Raw genomic sequence first — 16,942 nt, forward strand, 5'->3', positions numbered from 1 at the left:
AGAACTTAAGACTGTCCCACAGGAGCATCAAACTCTTCCAGGCCACCAGATTATAAAACTTGTGGCAAGACAAGATGGGTCATTTTCTTTCAGGGCTCTTGGACCCCATTTTGCTATCTCTGCTTGTCTCTGCTGTCTCTGATATTCTCTGCTTTCTCTGCTATCCAAGCACACAGTTTCTTTGGGGTCTCCTATAATGAGATCATTTCATTATGAGACAGAAAGGAAAGGAAGTAGAAGTGGGACCCCAAAAAGCTCAAGTGAATAGAAAGATCTATATTTACCATATTTCTGAGGTCCATTCCTCACAGGGGAGGGAGGGGGCACTGCCCTGTTACACCCCACAACCCTCTGCTAGTAATACCAGTTGATGTCTGAAGGCTGTAATTTCCAAACCTCCTGTGTTCAGAGGATCCTTTGCTCATCCGTAGGTCTGCCTTGGACCCCTTGCATGTTGTCAAAGATTTCACAGGGGAGGAGTGTTGGGGGGAGATGCATGTGCAGAAATTCAGGCAGAAATATGACGGTAAGGATTTCATGGTCAGGATCTAGCATTTATTCATTTAGCATTGGGCGTAGCTGTCTCCTCCAATTGGCACCACAGCAGCATCTCTGTGAGGTCACCCTTTTGCCTTTGCTTCCTGTTGTCTGTTTAGTTCTTCCCATGGGCATCAGTTGTGGCATTGCAGCAACAATCCTATTTCTCCATCAGACTGATGAAGCCAGGGCATATAAACCTTCTTTAGAAGGTTGCTTCGAAGAACTGAAATAAGGTACTTGCATTTGTAGCCAGTTCAGATTCTTGTTACATAACTATCATTGTCCCAAAAAATGTCTCTGGAGTTACCTGCTCGCTCTCTCTCTCTCTCTCTCCCTCTCTCCCTCCCCCTCCCCTTTCTTTCCCCCCTTTCTCTCTCTCTCTCTCTCTCTCTCTCTCTCTCTCTCACTCACTCACTCACACACAGACACACACACACACACACACACACACAGACACACACACACACACACACACACTGAAACTAGGATCAGGCAGGAAAACCTCTTTTCTTGACCAGTAAATTATTTATATATATATATCCTACAGCAGTGGTTCTCAAACTTCCTGGGAGATTACTTCTGGGGTAAGTCTTTGCGGGGGCGGGGGCAGCAAAATGACCCCAGGATCTGTGGGTGGAGTGGGGGTTATTTTTTCACAATTCATATGTGCTCCCAGGGTCCAGGGGGTGTGGGGAGCCCCGCGGAGCACTTGCAGGGCTCTCCGCAGCTTTTAAACCGTGAAAGTTCCAAGCGCGATTAAACCCTTTTAATCGCGCTTGGAACTTTCACTGTTTAAAAGCTGCGGAGAGCCCTGCAAGTGCTCCGCGGGGCTCCCCACACCCCCTGGACCCTGGGAGCATGCATGGTTTGTTCAAAAATAGCCCCCCTCCTCCCACAGGGGGCGCAATCCTGGGGATCGCTTTGCTGCTTTCCCCCTGCCCCTGCCCCTTAAAGGGAACGGGGCATCTTTACACAAGCTGGTGGGTCACGACCCACCAGTTTGAAAACCACTGTCCTACAGAATACATGGCGCGCACAAGGTGGTATATAATATAGACCCAAATTCTAACCAGCTTTCCAGCACTGACCCTGCTGTGCCTATGGGGCATGTTCCTGCATCCTGTAAGTGGGTAGCAGTCAGGGAGGCTTCCTCAAAATAAGGGAATGTTTGTACCCTTACCTTGGAGCTTGAATAGAATGTAGAATGCAATGGATACTCATCTGATGCAAAATGAGGCCATAGAGGAGAAAGGCCGTGACCCTCTCCTCAGTTGGAAAGGGGGCCATCGTCAATTAGGTTGCCCCAGCTACTACATCTTGGGAAGTTCTGCCTTTATAGATCAGCTGCCAGGTATTTAGCTGAAGGTTTTACTTTTGGTTTTAGACTTCCACCCCACCCCACCCCCTCAACACACACTCCACTTGGGGGCAGAATTTACACTCAGAGTTTGGAGGAGGTTCTGTGCAGGATGATCTCTAAGGAAGTCAGGGCTGGCCGAGTGGCTGGTCATTTTCCTTCTTTTGCCAAATTTGCAGGTGTCCCCCTGGGCATTTTTCCTAAAAAGTCTCCTCGTGAGTGTTGCCTAATTCACCGTTTGTCTTTTCTGAAAGGGGTCTCTGTCAACAACGGGATTCCCCATCATAAGTGCTTGGTCAAGTGTACGTCGCGTGATGAGGACATCAAGCTTCTCCAGCAGTGTGGGTCAGGTTGCCACCATCAGGTCGCCACTAGTGTGGGTCAGTCTGCTCGCCATCCACCCAGTAGATTATTTATTTCAATCATTTCTGTCCAGCCCTTCAGTCTGAATAAATGCACACTTCTCCAGCACAGTGGGTCAGGTGCCTAGTCTGCACGCCATTCACCCAGTAGATTATTTATTTCAATCATTTCTGTCCAGCCCTTCAGTCTGAATAAATGGAGTGCACAAGGCAGGATGTAACCGAGAGAGAGAGAAAAGTGAAGTGCCCAAATGAAATATGAAGTTTTAAAAATCATAAAGGTTCAAGAAAAAGTGTCAAGCCATCAGGTGGGTGGGGCCCACTCTGAGGCTTGGGTGAGAAGCAAAAGGACCTGAGTTTAAGGCAGGAAATTTGACCAATTCATTGGTTGAAGGAGAGACGGAGGGAGGAGCCAAGGCAGTCATTAGGGCTGCAGCTCAAGTTGGCCGCTCAGACTGCGTTCAATAGCGACACTGTGCATGCCTGGAGAGCTGATTAGAGATAAGCAGCAGTTTGGAGATAGCAGCCAATCAGAAACAAGGGTGGAAGCTTCAGGACTGAAGGTCAGTGGACACTTTGGCATTACTCCAAGTCATGCAGAAGACTTACTGCCCAATCCTATTCACACTTTCCTGGGAGCAAATATCAATAGACACAAAGAGACTTACGTCTGAGTAGACATGCAGATTGGGCAGTTAGAGCTTTCTGGGAATTGGCAACTACACAGTTCGACAGGAGCCGAACTCTGCTTGGTGTACAGTTTCTAAGCACCAACGGCAGTGGTTCCCTAACTTTTTCAACTGATGGTTTCCTTGACCTACCGGGCCACTGGCCATAAGAACAGCCCCACTGGATCAGGCCATAGACCCATCTAGTCCAGCTTCCTGTATCTCACAGTGGCTCCACCAAATGCCCCAGGGACCACACCTGATAGCAAGAGACCTCATCCTGGTGCCCTCCCTTGCATCTGACATAGCCCATTTCTAAAACCAGGAATTTGCACATACACATCATGACTTGTAACCCGTAATGGATTTTTCCTCCAGAAACTTGTCCAATCCCCTTTTAAAGGCATCCAGGCCAGATGCCATCACCACATCCTGCGGCAAGGAGTTTCACAGACCAACCACACGCTGAGTAAAGCAATATTTTCTTTTGTCTGTCCTAACTCTCCCAACACTCAATTTTAGTGGATGTCCCCTGGTTCTGGTGTTATGTGAGAGTGTAAAGAGCATCTCTCTAGCCACTTTATCCTTCCCATGCATAATTTTGTATGTCTCAAACATGTCCCCCTTCAGACGTTTCTTTTCTAGACTGAAGAGGCCCAAACGCCATAGGCTTTTCTCATATGGAAGGTGCCCCAGCCCAGTCATCATTTATTCGCTTTCTTTTGCACCTTTTCCATTTCCACTATATCCTTTTTGAGATGCAGCGACCAGAACTGGACACAATACTCTAGATGTGGCCTTACCATCAATTTGTACAACGGCATTATAATATTAGCCGTTTTGTTCTCAATACCTTTCCTAATGATCCCAAGCATAGAATTGGCCTTCTTCGCTGCTGCCGCACACTGGGTCGACACTTTCATCAGCTTGTCCACCACCACCCCAAGATCTCTCTCCTGATCTGTCACAGGCAGCTCAGAACCCATCAGCCTAGATGTGAAGTTTTGATTTTTTGCCCCAATGTGCATGACTTTACACTTACTAAGTGTCTCCCTATTAGGGTTAGAAGCCTATACATTATATAGGGATGTGAGATTTTTGTGCAGAATCTGTGGCTCCCATGGCTGGTTTTAACAGCTTCCCAGGGAGCCATGGCTCACGGTTTGGGAACCTCTTCCCAAAGGAAAAGTGAACTGCTGTGTCCCTCAGGGTAGGGTAAAGAATGTAGACAAGATCTGCTGCAGGCTTTAAGCATGCCGAATCATGCAATTTAAGCAGTGGATATGCTTTATACCAATTATTACCTTGTCTTGAGAGACTTGTAGGGTGTGTTTGGACAATTGGCTGCCCCACCCAGGAAACCCCAACCAAACCACTAATGTACAGGCTGTATGGAAACTGGTGCATGTATCTCTTCTCCTGAGCTGAATGTTAGTGTGGAGACTCGCCAACCTCTTCTCTCTCTGAGAAGCTCGCAGACTTTGGCAAAGTGATCAGTATGAGATTTCCCCTCCCTACGCCAAAGTTTCCTGCTTCCTGCCTTTGTCTCAGACATGACTCTCATCATCCCAGCAGCCTTCCAGCCTCCACCTATCACCTCTTGAATCCAAGAGTACAGCAAGAAGATCTCCCCCTCTTCCTCCCTCCCTCCCCACCCTAAGCTAGCCAGGGCAAAGCGATGGCTGTGACTGCCAGTTGATCCCCTACAACTTTTGCAGTGACTGAATAGTCAAATTTTTATTGCTGCAGCCCCCAATGCAGTGCCACCCAGTATCACAGTGACCCCCGGCTCCATGGGTAGCATAAACTAGAAACCTTGGTATGCAAAGTCATGCTACGCTTGAACTCCAGAGACTTTCTTAGTTAAGAGAGAAGGCTATAATTTTCATGCTCTTCTTCGGAGTCTTCAGAGACCTTTTGCTAGCAGCTGTAGAAAAAGAGCGGTGAACTTCTTGTGTTCCTCTTCTTTTATTCCAAATAGGAAACTGGAGAAGACAAGAGTGAAGACAAATACCCATTCAAGCAATGGAGAGCACAGCGGTACCAAAAAATCTTACTATACTTGGTTCTGAGAATCTGGATGTGGATGAGATGGACCTCATGGTAAAAAGAATGAGAGTTTTCTCCATAGTAACCTACAGCCTCTTCTTTGTGTTGGGAACCACCGGAAATGGGTTGGTGATTTTCATCACAAGCTTCCAAATGAAGAAGACAGTCAATACCGTCTGGATCCTTAACTTGGCCATCGCCGACTTCACCTTCAGCTTCTTCCAGCTTTTCAACATTGTTTCTATAGGTCTGGACTCTCACTGGCCATTTGGCTACATCATGTGCAAGCTGAACCCTGTCATTATTTTCTTCAATCTCTTTGCCAGCATTTACCTCCTGGTGGTCATCAGCATAGACCGTTGTATTGCCGTGTGGTGCCCTGTGTGGGCTCAGAATCATCGGACAACACGCCTGGCTTCCTTTGTGGTTTTGGGTGTTTGGATCCTGGCTTTTGTGCTGTGTTCACCAGATTTATATTTCATGCAAACTTACTATGTTAATATGACACATAAAGTTTACTGTGTTAATGATTATGGCACGTTTGATGAGGGAGGATTTAGTATTTTCCAAGCTCTTACTCTCATCCGATTCATCTTTGGCTTCATCATTCCTTTCAGTGTCATTGTGGTTTGCTATGGATTGATTGTGGTGAGGGTGAGGAGGGACAAGTTGTCACAATCAAACAGGCCTTTCAAGGTCATCACTGCAGTGATTGTGGCCTTCTTTGTCTGTTGGTTCCCCTTTCACTTCTTTTCTTTGTTGAAGCTGGACGTCTCAGCTGATCACAGCAATCCTTTGTTCTTTATAGGCCTTTGCTTGTCATCCAGTTTGGTTTTTTTCAACAGCTGCCTGAACCCCATCCTGTACTTCTGCATGGGCCACAATTTCAAGGAGATGCTGAGATGCTCCCTCCTCTCGGCCCTTGCCAATGCCTTCACAGAGGAGAGCCACCACCATACCATAAACACAAGAGCCAGCTCCTCTGCTGAGTTGGAGTCACACAGCTTGTAGGTACTGATGTTCACTCCTTTCCAGCTCTCCCAATTTCCTGCAGAATATTCTTCAATGCACTCCTGCCTAAATGTATCTACCATGCATCTGGTATGCACTTTCTACTCTTCCACTTCTCTGCTGAAAAACAAAACAAAAACACTGGCTTTTGCTACCCTGCATTTTCAATCTGCCTGCATTACTATTATATATTATTGTGCCATATGGTGTTTCACTCTGTCTTTCACTCAATATGGCTAATTAGATAGTCCTCAGACTTACTAAAGATTTACAGTGTCAAGTTGCTCTGGACTTAACACATAAGGATGTTCTTATTTCCTTCCCATTTCTGAATAAAGCGTTACATAAGAACATAAGAACAGCCCTACTGGATCAGGCCATAGGCCCATCTAGTCCAGCTTCCTGTATCTCACAGCAGCCCACCAAATGCCCCAGGGAGCACACCAGATAACTAGAGACCTCATCCTGGTGCCCTCCCTTGCATCTGGCATTCTGACATAAGAACATTGTGTGCTTTGATCTCGTTGTTGTAGTACATACTTGTGAAGGAGGGTGGAGAAACTTTCCCTTGTTATACCTTTCCACCAGAATCTCCTACCAGAAATACAAATTGATGCCTGAAGGAAGCAGTTTCCAAATGTCCTGTGTGCAGAAAATGCTTTGTGCATCCATTGTTCTGTGATGGAAGCCTTAAAAATTCCACAACCGAGGAGTGTTTGGGGTACATACATGCAGAGTCCATGTGCAGAAAGTTAGGCAGAAATATGAGGGTTGGGATTTCATGGTCAGGATCCAGCATTCATTTATTTAGTAAAAGTATAATCATTTTTTTTTTTCTAGAACAATGGTTCTCAATCTTTTTTGTACTGGGACCCACTTTTTAGAATGAGATTCTGTCGGGACCCATCAGAACTGATGATATTAAGCTGGAAGTGATGTCATGGTCGGAAGTGACTTCATCAAGCAGGGAAATTTTTAACACCCCCCCATACGACAAAATCAATTCAGATTAAGGCTGCCATTCTATTCATGCTTTCTTGAGAGTAGGACCCCTCTGAACGTAATGAGACTTAGTTCTGAGTAGACAAGCATAGGATTGAACTGTAAGTAAATTTAAAGTTTAGAATAAGTATAAGTTTTGTTTTAAAATGTTTAAAATAAAGAAGGACCTTCTTAACCCTCCCAAGCAGTTGCTGTTCTGTTTTTAAAAATTCCCCAAGCGTTCCAAAGGTTGCAATTCTATCCACATTTACCCAGGATTAAGCCCTATTGACTATCATTGTTAAAAGCGTATTCATAGCAGCTTGTTAAAAGTAGAGGTCTGTAACATTTCCTCAAATGCAGTCACATACCATGAGAGCATCAAGCCTAATGTATTAAAAATAAAATAAGCATTGAAATGAATGGGGACCAGCCGAAAATTGCCTCGCAACCCACCTAGTGGGTCCCGACCCACAATTTGAGAAACACCACCCTAGAAGATAACTGATCCCTACAAGAGAATTGATGCCAAAGTAGCATCTCTGCTAGATCACCCTCTTGCCTTTGCTCCCATCATCCAGTTAGTAGTGTCTAGTGCTTCCCCTGGGCATCAGTTGTGGCACTGCAGGCAGAAATTTTATTTCTCAGTTAAATTGATGAGGAGGGGTTGTGGAAGCCTTCTTCAGAATGTATGGCTCAAGAAATTGACAGTAAGGCATCTGCCATTTGTAGCAGATCCAGTTACTTGAAGATTATATTTGAAGGATGCACTTTCATTTTCCATTGAATGGCCCTCAATTTGGGGTGTATTCCTTTTCATTTTTCCTCCATGAAAGCAGGATCAGACAGAGAAACTTCTGGTGAACACTGTTTCTGGACAAGTAGATATATTTAAGCTATTTGCACAATTCCCTCCAAATAAATGGAGCACTTAAAGCAGCATTCAACCTAGACGGGAGGGGGGGAACAGTGAAATGGGAAAACAGGAAAATAGGAAATGCAATCATTGCAAAAATGTTAAACAAAAGGTCAAAGCCATCAAGTTGGTGGGATACTCTCTGATGCCTGGGTAATGGGGCCAATTCATTGGTTGAAGGAGGGAAAGAGAGAGGAGCTCAGGTGGTCATTAGGGCTGCAGATGAAGTCAGCCACTCAGACTGCATTCAACAGCAACACTGTGAGTGGCTGGAGAGGTGGTCAGAGATAAGTGGCAGAATGGAAGGAGCAGCTGATCATAGGTCAGGGTAAGGTCAGAGGTCAGGCAGCAAAGGTCAGTGGCCCCTTTAGAATTACTCAAAGTAAAATGTAGCTCTTTCTGGATGGTGTCAGTGAGGGCCAGAGTTTGACATGGAGCTGAGCTCTGGTTGGCATCCAGGTGCTAACATGCAAAAGGAAAGTGATCTGTTGTAGCTGCCTCCCTTAGGGTAGGTGTCTATACTGAAGCTGGAGAAGCTTGGTAGACAGGTTCTGCTGCAGGGTTTAAGCTTAATGAATCACAAAATTTAAAAGTGCCCCATGCATACAGTCAACCGAAATATACACTGCAGACACTCGCCCATAAGTTAATTCCACAGATAAGTCGAGGGCAGGTTTTGAGCCAAAAATCATGTACTTTTCTATGACCCTTGGATAAGTCAGGGGTTAAACCTAGGGGGCTGTCTAACTATAGTTTTGTCTGATTTTACCCGAGGCCAGATTCTGAAAAATAACCTACCAGTAATTACCTAAGAACTGTACAGTCTCTAATTTATTAAAAACATAGTATAAGATAATACGATAAATTTTTATTCTTTTTAAATTCTGTTCTTCACCACCTATTTGTAAGCACTATCAGAGTAATTGCACTGTACACAACATATCAGTAGAACAGTGGTTCCCAACTTGGGATTCATGTACCCCCAGGGGCACTCAACAGGACCTTTAGGGGTACTTGAAAAAGAATGGCATGCTCCAGAATGGCTTGCAGGGCCAGCAAGGCAGAAAGGGAGGTAGCTAGTTGACTGTGAAAGCCCCACCAATAGCTAGTTTCTGGTCATCAATTCATGTATACACCAGTGATTGAAAACCAGCATAGTAAAAAAACTGAAACATAATATGGAAAGTGATCAATCACCCAGAATTTCTCAGCACACTTCTGAAAACATTTTGCTAATATGAAGGGTACAATTTATGGAAATGGGCTGCCAAGGGATATGCAAGTGAAAAAGGTTGGGAACCATTGCAGGAGATCCATGAATCAAATCTACCTTTAAGGTGTCTGGTGTGTTAAACAAAAAGTTCTACATATAACATACAGTTTATAACACATAACTGAGAGTGTACAATTCAGTTCACAGCAGAGAGATGAGCTGCATATATTTGCAACCCTTTTTAGACCTACTGCTTTCCATGGGTGTTATTCTTAAGTAATGGTGCACTGAATTGTAGCCTGGGACTTTATTTCTAATGGAAAGGAGGATCCCATCCTGGTGTTTCAAAAAAACAGACTTCTGCCAGATGCAAAACCTTTGCAAAAGGGAACCAGGTTGCAGCAGCCTTTGCAAAATTCTCTGGAGGAGAATCAAAAGTTAACTTTGGCTGTAATTTCCCAGGAAAGTTACTATAGAAACTAACGAACTCTGTATTGCTTCTGATGGATGTACCTGCCTGAGAGAGAAAGGAAACTTTTCAGAGTTGAAAAGGTCTGCCCTCTGATTGACCCAGAGATAAGGCAAAGTGATAATTGGAGCGTTATTACTTGCCAAAATTTTATGGTAAGTATGATTGGCATATGTCACTGTGCCATTCTCACCTTCCTGACTGTGCAAAACTTCTTAGAAAGTCTGATTCTACCAAGAAGAAAGAGGAACTGAAATTTCCAGGCAATTAATTTGCATGAAGAATTGTATAAAACACCCTGGACTCCAGGAATCTTTGTGTCCTGAAAGCTGGCCGAGGCAAGAGAAAGGTAGAGCAGAGCAGACAGAGAAAGCTCTGAGGACAACCACTTACTCAAGCACATTGGAGTCACCAAGTAAGTGGGCCATACTCTGAGGATGCAGTGTGGTGCTTGGAAGCCAATGCTGGTAGATGCCTTTTGAAACCATTGAAGGTGGAGATGGGAAGAGGGGAGGGTTAAAACACCCAGATCAAAGTCCTTGCATTGGAAGGTCTTCAAATTCTCTCCAACTTGGTACAGAAGTTACTACATCACTTCAAATTTTTGTGACAGGTTTTCTATGTATCTATGTAACATGCATTTTTTCTCTTATGCTGATTTAATATTCTTGTGGGCAGCGGAAAAGAACTCTTATCTACAGTTTAGGAAAGACACTTTGGATATTGTGAGGACGTGAACAGAACAGGGTGCATGAGACTTTCCCGCTTTGTTCCCCAACATTAGTGCGATGCTCACCATAGAATTTTAAACTCCTGATGGATAAACTGTTTGTGAAGCATGTTTGTGGATCTTGATAGTAGAGGTCTTGCAAAGACAGAGGTCTTTGTGCAGCTCAGCTCTTGCAAGCGCACTTTTTCCCATTTGCCTTGCTGTCCATAGTGGGGCCTTGGCATAGTCAAACCTTACTGCAGACTGAATTAACAACTTGTCAGAATATTCAGGTGTCTGGCATAGCAAGTTAGATCCCAGTCACCTTCCTTCATGCCAAGGGTCTAATTTCCAAGACACCCCTGACCATGGGAAAATCTGCCTCCCTGGATCCCGATAGTTAGAAGCAAGACCCCCTGTCCCCCTTTCTGGAACACACTGGACATGCTATTTCATCCTTCTCCCAAAATTCTGCTCGTATAACAATACTCTCTTAGAGAACTTAAGACTGTCGCACAGGAGCATCAAACTCTTCCAGGCCACCAGATTATAAAACTTGTGGCAAGACAAGATGGGTCATTTTCTTTCAGGGCTCTTGGACCCCATTTTGCTATCTCTGCTTGTCTCTGCTGTCTCTGATATTCTCTGCTTTCTCTGCTATCCAAGCACACAGTTTCTTTGGGGTCTCCTATAATGAGATCATTTCATTATGAGACAGAAAGGAAAGGAAGTAGAAGTGGGACCCCAAAAAGCTCATGTGAATGGAAAGATCTATATTTACCATATTTCTGAGGTCCATTCCTCACAGGGGAGGGAGGGGGCACTGCCCTGTTACTCCCCACAACCCTCTGCTAGTAATACCAATTGATGTCTGAAGGCTGTAATTTCCAAACCTCCTGTGTTCAGAGGATCCTTTGCTCATCCGTAGGTCTGCCTTGGACCCCTTGCATGTTGTCAAAGATCTCACAGGGGAGGAGTGTTGGGGGGAGATGCATGTGCAGAAATATGACGGTAAGGATTTCATGGTCAGGATCTAGCATTTATTCATTTAGCATTGGGCGTAGCTGTCTCCTCCAATTGGCACCACAGCAGCATCTCTGTGAGGTCACCCTTTTGCCTTTGCTTCCTGTTGTCTGTTTAGTTCTTCCCATGGGCATCAGTTGTGGCATTGCAGCAACAATCCTATTTCTCCATCAGACTGATGAAGCCAGGGCATATAAACCTTCTTTAGAAGGTTGCTTCGAAGAACTGAAATAAGGTACTTGCATTTGTAGCCAGTTCAGATTCTTGTTACATAACTATCATTGTCCCAAAAAATGTCTCTGGAGTTACCTGCTCGCTCTCTCTCTCTCGCTCTCCCTCCCTCCCCCTCCCCTTTCTTTCCCCCCCCCCCTCTCTCTCACTCACTCACACACACACACACACACTGAAACTAGGATCAGGTAGGAAAACCTCTTTTCTAGACCAGTAAATTATTTATATATATATATATATATCCTACAGCAGTGGTTCTCAAACTTCCTGGGAGATTACTTCTGGGGTAAGTCTTTGCGGGGGCGGGGGCAGCAAAATGACCCCAGGATCTGTGGGTGGAGTGGGGGTTATTTTTTCACAATTCATATGTGCTCCCAGGGTCCAGGGGGTGTGGGGAGCCCCGCAGAGCGCTTGCAGGACTCTCCACGGCTTTTAAACAGTGAAAGTTCCAAGCGCGATTAAACCCTTTTAATCGCGCTTGGAACTTTCACTGTTTAAAAGCTGCGGAGAGCCCTGCAAGTGCTCCGCGGGGCTCCCCACACCCCTTGGACCCTGGGAGCATGCATGGTTTGTTCAAAAATAGCCCCCCTCCCCCCACAGGGGGTGCAATCCTGGGGATCGCTTTGCTGCTTTCCCCCTGCCCCCGCCCCTTAAAGGGAACGGGGCATCTTTACAAAAGCTGGTGGGTCACAACCCACCAGTTTGAAAACCACTGTCCTACAGAATACATGGCGCGCACAAGGTGGTATATAACATAGACCCAAATTCTAACCAACTTTCCAGCACTGACCCTGCTGTGCCTAAGGGGCATGTACCTGCATCCTGTAGGTGAGTGGCAGTCAGGGAGGCTTCCTCAAGATAAGGGAATGTTTATACCCTTACCTTGGAGCTTGAATAGAATGTAGAATGCAATGGATACACATATGATGCAAAATAGCACTTCTTAAAGTCTCCCTGTTTTATTTCACCCAGGAGAAGACGAGAGGGAAGGAGAATCTTCTCCAAAAGGAGTGGGTCACGTAAGCAGACCAATGCCTTTTGCAGTCGAGTCAAGCAATACTCCCAGTGTTATCCATGAGGAAGATCTGAACAAAGCCTTTGTGGCTGACTTGAACATTGTCTCCGCAGTCATCTACAGCCTGGTCTTTGTATTAGGGGTCACCGGCAACGGGCTGGTCATTTTCATCACCGGCTTCCGAATGACGAAAACCGTCAACACCATCTGGTTTCTCAGCTTGGCCATTGCCGACTTCAGCTTCATTTTATTCCTGCCGCTGCGCATTGCCGATTTAGCCCCCCACACAAATTGGCATTTTGCCGTGTACATGTGCAAGTTCAACAGCCCCATAGCTCTTCTCAACCACTATGCCAGCGTGTACCAGCTTGTGGTCATCAGCATAGACCGTTGCCTTTCGGTCAGGTGCCCCGTCTGGGCTCGGAATCACCGGACGCCCCGGCTGGCTTCCTTTGTGGTTGTGGGTGTCTGGATTCTGGCTGTACTGTTGTGTTCCCCGAGTCTTTATTTCAGGGAAACAACCACACCATGACAGAATGATACCAGTGTGCCTGTGAGCTGCTTTAAGTTTCACAGTGATCCAGAACAAACCAAGATCATCCACTGGGCTATGGTTACCTACCGGCTCATCTCTGCCTTCATTATCCCCTTCGGTATCATCACTTTTTGCTATGGGGCACTTGCCTTGAGGCTCAGAAGAAGCAGGTTGTCCCTATCAAGCAAATCATTCAAGGTCATCACTGCTGTGACTGTGGCCTTTTTGGTTCTTTGTTTCCCGGCATTTGTCTTTGCTTTTCTGCAGATAAAATTTTACAAGAATTGTAACCTCAGCGCACCAGTTCTCCGTATTGGCATTCCTCTCACATACAGCCTGGTTTATTTCAACAGCTGCCTCAGCCCCATCCTGTACTTCTTCATGGGGCATGATTCTAAGGAACAGCTGAAGCACTCCCTCCTCTCTGCCTTTGAAAACACCCTTGCTGAGGACAGCAACCTCAACACAACACACACCAAGACCAGTCTTTCAACAGAGCTGGAGTCCCGGGACTCTTTGGATCCTACTGTTCCCCCCTCTCTCCTCTCAGCACACCCCAGAACAACATCAAAAATTTGCCAGGACTGTTCTATCTCATTTGCCCAGCAATAGCACCCAAGGCTACCATTTGCATCGTGGTCGGTTTATTATCTTCCCCTTGACTTAAGAATGGCTCCCTCTCTTGAGACTTTTCGACGAGGCCTGAAGACCCTTCTGTTTAAACAACCCTTCTGAGTTCTCAGCCTTTTTAACATCTTTTCAACATCTTTTAATATTTTTTACAGGCCTGATTCTTTTGTGATTTGATGTTCTATACTCTTTTTACCTGACTATTTTTTATCTGACTGCTGTGTCAATATGTTTTTATTTGTTTTAAATTATGTTTTTAATCTGTTTTAATCCTGTTGTAAGCCGCCTTGAGTCCCTTCGGGGAGAAAGGCGGGATAAATATAAAGTTATTATTATTATTATTATTATTATTATTATTATTATTATTATTATTATTTTATCTTGCCCTGCACCTTCCATTGCAATGATAAAACAATATTCACCACATTATGACAAGTTAAGAAAGATTGAACCAGGCCTATCTTCTTGCAGAAAAAAAACCAAAAAACTTCCAGAGCCTGGGTGTCACTGCAGAGAAGTCTCTGTCATGAGTCCTAGCCAGGGTGACCAGATGTCATCATCTCAAAAGAGGACAAGGTACCCCCAAATGTAGGGACAGTCAAGAAAAATGTAGGACATGACAAAATAAAAGCTAAAAACACTCACCTTCTTACATTTCTTTTGCCATTTTAAGTTTAAGTTCCTTTTTATTCTCTTCATTAGGGCAAGATTAAGGCATTTGGTGGGCCACTATGAGATACAGGAAGCTGGACTAGGTGGGCCTATGGCCTGATGCAGTGGGGCTGTTCTTATGTTCTTATCTATTGATTTCATGTGTTTAAATGCTATATTACTTATTATTAAATTTAAAACTCTAGTACGTCTAATTTATTGCATATGTAATTACATTACATACTCGTTATTGCATTTTCACACCATGATGATGATGTTGGCAACCTTCAGTCTCGAAAGACTTTGGTATCACGCTCTGAAAGGTGGTTCTGGAACAGCATCTAGTGTGGCTGAAAAGGCCGATTTGGGAGTGACAATCCCTTCCACACTCGGAGCAAGTGCAGTCTGTCCCTGGTCTGTCTCCCTGGCTATGGGCCTTCCTTCTTTGCCTCTTAGCCTCAGACTGTTGGCAAAGTGTCTCTTCAAACTAGAAGAGGCCATGCTGCACAGCCTGCCTCCAAGCGGGCTGCTCAGAGGTCAGGTTTTCCCACCTGTTGAGGTCCACTCCTAAGGCCTTCAGATCCCTCTTGCAGATGTCCTTGTATCGCAGCTGTGGTCTACCTGTAGCAGCACATTTTGTTATTGATCCTTTCAGTGGCTCCTGAAGCTGAAAGGCAGGAAGGACACAAAGGAAGCTGAAAGGCAGGCATTCTTCTCCTGAACTTCAGGAAGTCTAAACTGCCAGCTTGCTGAATGGGAATGTGTAGGGCAGGCCAATTGGCATTCTCAAAACGCACTCAAAGTCAATGTTTATTAGGTTAACCAGCCCATAAGCCATGCACCTATAAGTTTAAAATTAAAAACACATTAAAACCAAAACTGGCCATGTCCACAACACACCCTCTACAAAAACTGCTTAAAAGTAGTTTCTGCCTCAGAGGGTCTGAGAGTGTTGAATCTTTTTGCAAGTTTTTGAATACAGTATCCAACTATCTGTAGCCATTGTGTATTTTGGGCAACAAAAGAAAATGTGTGCTGGTGTGTCTGATTCAGTCAAAGGACAGTCATAGTAGCTTTGTTCCGATGGTACTTTTGAAAACGACCTTTACATTGCCCAACTATATATGACAAAATATGGAATTTTTTACAGTAGCTAAGCTGTCTGAACAGTAAAACCATTTTTTTAAAAATATATATATACATTTAAGTTTGTATTTATTTCTTTCCCATTTCTGAATAAAATGCTTCTTTTTTGCTTTGATCTTGTTCACGCTTGTGAATCAGAGAGGGGACACTTTGCTCTGACACACCCCACCACAACCTTCTAAGGGTGCAATCCTAACCCCTTATGTCAGTGCTTTCCAGCACTGACATAGCGGTGCCAATGGGACGTGTGCTGCATCCTGCAGTTGGGTGTCACTCATGGAGGCCTCCTCAAAGTAAGGAAATGTTTGTTCCTTGACCTCAGAGCTGCATTGCCCTTATGTCAGTGCTGGAAAGCACTGACATAAGGGGTTAGGATTGTGCCCTAACAGTAATACAAACTGGTGATGGTAGTACTTTTCAAGCTCTGGACCAGGGGTTTATGGTTCCCAACTATACAATTGGGATATATTGTATATTTTATGCCATTTGCATACCATTCTAACTGCACTTCTTAGAAATCCTCTTCAACCAAGTAAAACTGAGGAACTGAAATTTACAGGAAATTGATTTGCATCAAGAATGATTTAAAACACACTGGACTCCAGAAATCTTTGTGCACATCAGTCCTGAAATTCCTGAGACAAGAGAAAGGCAGACTGGATCAGACAGAGAAAGCTCTGAGGACAACCGCATAGACAAGCAGATTGAAACCACCAAGTAAGTGGGTTATACTATCAGGAATCAATGGGGTGGTGACAGAGTTATTTTCTATTTATCTCCTTGTTTTTCTCTTACACTGTTATAACCTTTTTGTGGGCTATTGAAAAAAACAACACTTATCTAGAATTTAGGCAAGATGCTTTGGATATTGTGAGGATGTGAAAAGAACAGGACGCACAAGACTTTCCTGTTTTGTTCTCCGACATTACTGTAATGCACATTTACTTTTCTGTCCATAGTGGGGTCTTGGTCTCTAACTTTATAGCAGGCTGGATCAACGTCTTGTCAGGGTACTCTGGAGTTCTGACACAGCAAGATAAATCCCAGTCACCTGCCATCACTCCAAGAGGCTAATTCCCAAGACGCCCCTGACCATGGGAAAATCTGCCTCCCTGGTTCCCTAAAGTTAGAAGCAAGAACTCCCGTTCCCTTTTCAGGAGCTTAATGGACATGTTGTTTCATTCTCATCCTCAAAAAATTCTGCCCACATGTTCTCTGTTTGAGATTTGATGACTATTTTGTCCCACTGGAGATCTGGGAGCATCAAACTCTTCCAGGCTGCCAGATTATAAAATCCATGGCAAGAAAAGATGGGTCATTTTCTTTCAGGGCTCTTGGACAACATTTTGCAAAACTATCCACTCTGATGTAACATGTAAGATTATTTCCTTCCCATTTCTGAATAAAATGTGTTGTTTTTTTTTTTTACTATAATC

General features: G+C 44.6%; 1 protein-coding gene and 1 pseudogene across 1 annotated transcript; both read left to right on the forward strand.

Moving 5' to 3' along the window:
- Positions 1-4,952: 4,952 nt before the first annotated feature.
- On the forward strand, positions 4,953-5,987 carry LOC136661028 (chemerin-like receptor 1). Its single transcript, XM_066638050.1, has one exon. It carries the CDS (start codon positions 4,953-4,955, stop codon positions 5,985-5,987), a length of 1,035 nt encoding a protein of 344 aa, XP_066494147.1.
- Positions 5,988-10,643: 4,656 nt separating this feature from the next.
- On the forward strand, positions 10,644-13,691 carry LOC136661029 (N-formyl peptide receptor 2-like; annotated as a pseudogene).
- The last annotated feature ends 3,251 nt before the right edge of the window (positions 13,692-16,942 follow it).

This window comes from Tiliqua scincoides, chromosome 10, assembly GCF_035046505.1.
Source record: "Tiliqua scincoides isolate rTilSci1 chromosome 10, rTilSci1.hap2, whole genome shotgun sequence".
Taxonomy (NCBI): Eukaryota; Metazoa; Chordata; class Lepidosauria; order Squamata; family Scincidae; genus Tiliqua; species Tiliqua scincoides.

Coding starts and splice junctions, on each gene's coding strand:
- LOC136661028 (XM_066638050.1), top strand. CDS start 4,953: ATGGAGAGCACAGCGGTACCAAAAAATCTTACTATACTTGGTTCTGAG.